Source organism: Vanessa tameamea, chromosome 9, assembly GCF_037043105.1.
Source record: "Vanessa tameamea isolate UH-Manoa-2023 chromosome 9, ilVanTame1 primary haplotype, whole genome shotgun sequence".
NCBI classification, from domain to species: domain Eukaryota; kingdom Metazoa; phylum Arthropoda; class Insecta; order Lepidoptera; family Nymphalidae; genus Vanessa; species Vanessa tameamea.
Genome location: NC_087317.1, coordinates 1,438,473 through 1,443,373, shown reverse-complemented (window position 1 = coordinate 1,443,373; position 4,901 = coordinate 1,438,473). Strand labels below are relative to the sequence as shown.

Sequence of the window (4,901 nt, the reverse complement as noted above, 5' to 3'; positions counted from 1 at the left end):
GGCTATTTAGAGTGCGAATTGATAAACGTGACGCGAAATTAGAATTTGTACTGACATATTGTAAAAAAAACGTAGAACGTCATAGCTTGATATTTCAAATAAAATAGAGATGATTCCACCATGGATTGACGGGCTGATTACCAAGGAAAACAATTTTTTTTTTTTTATATTAGAGGTGGCAAAGGAGCAGTAGGCTCACTTGATGGAAAGTGACTACCACCGCATATAATATATATACATACAATTGGTACACCAGAGTAAATCAAGAAGTCGTCGTCATCGTAGAGTCCAATGAAAACTTATATTTGTATATGAATGTATGTAATTAATGTTTTATGAATAATTTTTATTATAAAACTGTCTGGTAATAAATACATGCAAGCATATTACGTAAATCTGAGTTATCAAAAACGCACACAAAACTCAAAGACAAAACATCTGCGATACGGTAATCGGAACGAGAACAAATTAAGTATTATCGAGTTGTTGCATACTTTAACGTAACATTTACTTGATCTCGTTATTTGAAACAATTCTTTTCTACTTTATTCAAGTAGGCTTTTGCAAGCACTTTTGAATCGTCATTTAACAAACTATATTAAGTGAAGCTACCACCGCTTCGGAATATAGATTCTATCGAGAAGAATCGGCAAGAAACTCAGTAGTTACTCTTTTTTAATATTTAAAAATACAGTTATGTTAGTTAAATACAATTATATATATATGTAATATATCATGCCTGGAAGTCAACAAGTAGAGTAGTGTGCTCCTTCAACTGCCTAATGGCAAAGAAGTATGTTCTAATTAGCTTTGAAGTCAAAAATTCATCACCCGGATAAACCTTTCGCCTCTCTGTAGATAAAGAAATTGGAACGAAATTGAAAAATCTGTCCTTGAGTACGATCTATATGAGCACTTCATAATCATCACACGCTAGAGATACCTAGAGTCGTTAATGATTCCATTCGTATTATGAAACGTCTCCTGATCTAATTTTTATGCATTTCAGTTTACGAGTACGCTATTTTCCTACGAAATTATATTGCAATTAAAAAAAACTGATTTAAAATAAACAGCCAGGATCATTTTTATTTTAGGTTTCTATAGAGATTCAAATATAGTAAGAACTCTCTAGAACAAACACATGACAAAATCAAGATGCGTGCCAAATTTTATGCCCTTAGTAGTTATAGTAAAGAAACAGGAGTATTCATAGTCTGAACACATTTTTTAATCTCGCTCTAAAAATGGATTTACACGCTCTCTCCACATTGAGTGGGGAGTTTGTGAGACTCACCGGCGCGCATTGCACCGAAATACCTAACACAAAAGCAGCGGTACCTACTTTGTATTTTCGAGGGATATACGGGATCATTTGCGCATACACAGAAAGGTCTTGATCTGAGAGGTGAGAGCGTCAATTCGTATAGGTGCAATGTACCATGGTGATTCTACTCTTTAGGGCAAGAGGTGGTCCAATGTGGCATTGATAAACTTCGGACCCAATTGAAAAAAATCTGTCCAGCTCCATCCAGGATGTGGCGTCCAAATACCATGGGGTCTTATTATTATATTTTTCTTATTATTATATTTTATATTATAAAGTACCATCATAGAAGAACTTTTCGAAGTTCTTATTAGTAATTTTTTTTCACTGATGTCTTTTATGCAAAACTCATAAGTAACATTTTTTTATATAACTAACTGAACTTTTAGTGTTCATAATGATATTGTTATTAAATATCCGATTTCACATTTCACGCCGGATGCGACGTGACTTGCGTCGCCGACCGCGTCCGCCGCCTGATGGTGGGAATCGTAGTCTTTCCGAAACATGTCAAGTATTCCACGATAGAAAACGTTAGTAAAACCGAAACATTCAGTTACAATATTATTTAGGTGGCAATTTTTAAAATAAGTAACTTTTTCTTTAAACTTTATTTCCTTCATCAGGTATGGGGATGCTAATAATTTTATTGGTGCATAATTAATATAAATATATACTTACCAGTATAAAGATTTTTTTAAAGAGAGGCTCAAAGTACGCAGACAAAGGAATGTGTAAAACAAAAAAGTTTTATTCATAATTCTCATTATATACAAAGTCAATATTAAGCACCACATTTCGCAGCAATCCTTTTGAAAACTAATAGCCTTAACGTCGTGCGGACTAACATGAAATACCATTCAGAGCAATGAATAAAAATAGTAGAAAAATATCCTTTTCAGATGGCAAATTGCTTTGCAACGCTGTAATGGGAGCCGGCAGATCCGTATTAGATAGGATAAGTCGAGTTAGCGTCGGTCCGTGTTTAGGTGTTAACAATCCGTGGAAACATGCAACATTTAGATTGAACTTACAGTGCCAGCAAAAGCGAGTTGTAGCAGAAAAATTTAAATTTTGCGATAGTTTTTTTTTGTGTTAGTCATACATCGAATTGTATGCTGTAACAACAAAAGGGATGGAGCTCTCTGTCACCGCTGTCTAATACTGTGTGTGCGAGGCACTTTTCTACACTAGCTATCCGTCCTAACTTCGTACGGGTAAAATCCATACAAAGTTACACCTCCCTTAATGTTGTAATTTCCAAAAATACTTTCTTAGTGATCGTATATATGTATATATATAGATATCTCGTTGCTATATATTGTTTGACAGTGCGATTGGTCCCCGTTGTTGCATTTCGAAAAACAATCTTATCCCGAAATGTTGTTTAGTTAATAATATATAATTGCTTAATGTAATAATATCGATATCAATACATTGAGTTAATTCAGTCAGAGTCACATAACGGAATTCTCAGAAAAGACTGCACGTATATAAATATTTAAGTCAAAATAAAAATTCAGAAGAAAATGAAATACAATCAATGCTTATAATACGCAAGCCGTGATTTATTTGAAGAATCAAATTATCCTTTTTCAGGAAAAAACTTTTCCATATTTTATGAAATAATAGTTACTTTATATAGTATTTTTATAAAGCTAAAGAATAGATGTACACTATTTTTTATATAACAGTACTTTCATTGCTTTTATGATTGCAAATAGTAATATCTAACCTACAATCTTAGCTAAATTGGTAAAATCAGGCCAGCCATCTTCAGTATCGTTTAATGTTTTCTTCTCAATTTGTGTATCTTTTAAGAGGGTCATCGCAAACTTTTCTTCTGGCGAAGCTGTTGTTGTTGTCTGCACTATATTAACATCTGTTTCACGATTTATTTTTTGATATTTAACTATTATATCCAAAATCTCATGCTGCATTTTTAGCCTCAAATCATTAGTCAAATTTCTCATAGAATTTCCAACGTATTGTCCGAATACAAAATCTTCATTAACTTGACGCGTCAAGAACTCTCTTCCTATTTGAACAAAAACATCTTTAACGAGGTTCGACGCTGCAGTTTCATAAGAATTTGTGGTACGATTAAAAGTTTTGTTCGGATATTTAATCATTTTATCATAAATTGGTCGTATAGCTGGTGGTCCAATGGCTACAGAGACTATTTCATCGTTTTCCATATCATCTTCTTGAAGTGGTTTGAGATGCCCTGAAGGCTGAAAATTAAATTATAAATATCATTTAGTTTTGATAAACTTATTATTTAAAAACTACTTTAATATCTTATTTGAATCATAACGACTACCAATTTAGTTATTTAAGTTGTTTTTTTTTCTATATTTCTACGTTAAGTCGTAATCATTCAAAATCGATACCTTTTTCCTGTACTCTTTTGATCTTTGTGTCGTTATGTGCTTTTTCCTTCCACTATCCCGAGGTAACATATGTCGTTTTGAATGGTAATGAAAATGTCTTCGCATTTCTTGACTCGGCCTTGCATCCAGTATTTGCCAAGGTTCCTAAAGAAAATTACATTTAAAATCCAATTAATTGAATCTTTAAAAATTTAAATTATATTTAAACATGTAATATGAACCATAGATATATAATTGTCACAGTTTATCTTGGGGATCACATCAATAATATAAATCTTCAAGATGCTCTTAGTTAATGAGATTTATTAGTCCTTTCATGGCACTTTAGATTTAATAGGTAAGTATGATTTTTCCTTAAAGATTTCACTTGAATAGCTTTAAAGAGAATTTTGTAATTAATTCTACTACCATGGTCAATCAGATATTAGTCACTCCTGTCTTTATCCTAATTGCTTGAGATAAATAACCAGTACACAATATTAAAACTAAGTAACAAAGTAGTAGATTCTTTCACTATCACTTTAGATGTAATAGGTACTCGCACGTACAATTATTTACTGAAGATTTCACTGGTACAGTTTTTAAAATAATACGATGCTACTAAGATGGACATGTAAATTTTATTCACTCCTGTTTTCAACGTAATCGCTTGAGATAAATTAACGGTACACGATATAAAACTAAGTAACAAAAATGTTAACTGAAAGGATAATTAAAATTAAGTCTAAGTTGGTAAATTTTCACAAGAAAATAGTATATTCCAGTGAGTTCCCTTTGTCCTACTTACAATAACAACTGGCGTTAGAAGTAAAAAGAAAATGGACAAAGTTCTTGCGTCCATTCTGGAGTGTTTTCAATTACTGACTGCTCTGTTTTCACTTTTTCCGAGGAGCCCAACAAAACTGTTTGTTGTCTAAATAACCGTTGGAACAATGAATAAACATTTCAACATTGTACGGGACGTAAACATTCTTTACGAATAATTTTAAATTGAATATTTTTTTCGCTTGATATACTGAAAGTCTTCTAAATATTTTTGTATCTTCGAATCGAATTTTTGTGTGAGCTCACCAGGGTAGGTACCACTTATACATCACATATTTTATCGCCTAACAGTAGTAAGTATTATTAAGTTCCGGTTTTAAGTGTGAATGAGTCATCGCAACTACAGGCATTAGGGG

The 4,901-nt window shown here is 32.4% G+C and overlaps 1 protein-coding gene across 1 annotated transcript; it reads right to left on the bottom strand.

The window, feature by feature from the left end:
- Positions 1–3,048: 3,048 nt before the first annotated feature.
- LOC113402862 (uncharacterized) lies at positions 3,049–4,567 on the bottom strand. The gene is made up of 3 exons (XM_026643208.2): positions 4,508–4,567; positions 3,721–3,864; positions 3,049–3,561 (listed from the first exon to the last, which is right to left on the bottom strand). The coding sequence occupies exons 1-3, from the start codon at positions 4,559–4,561 to the stop codon at positions 3,058–3,060; spliced, it is 702 nt and encodes a 233-aa protein (XP_026498993.2). The 5' UTR covers positions 4,562–4,567; the 3' UTR covers positions 3,049–3,057.
- Positions 4,568–4,901: the final 334 nt, after the last annotated feature.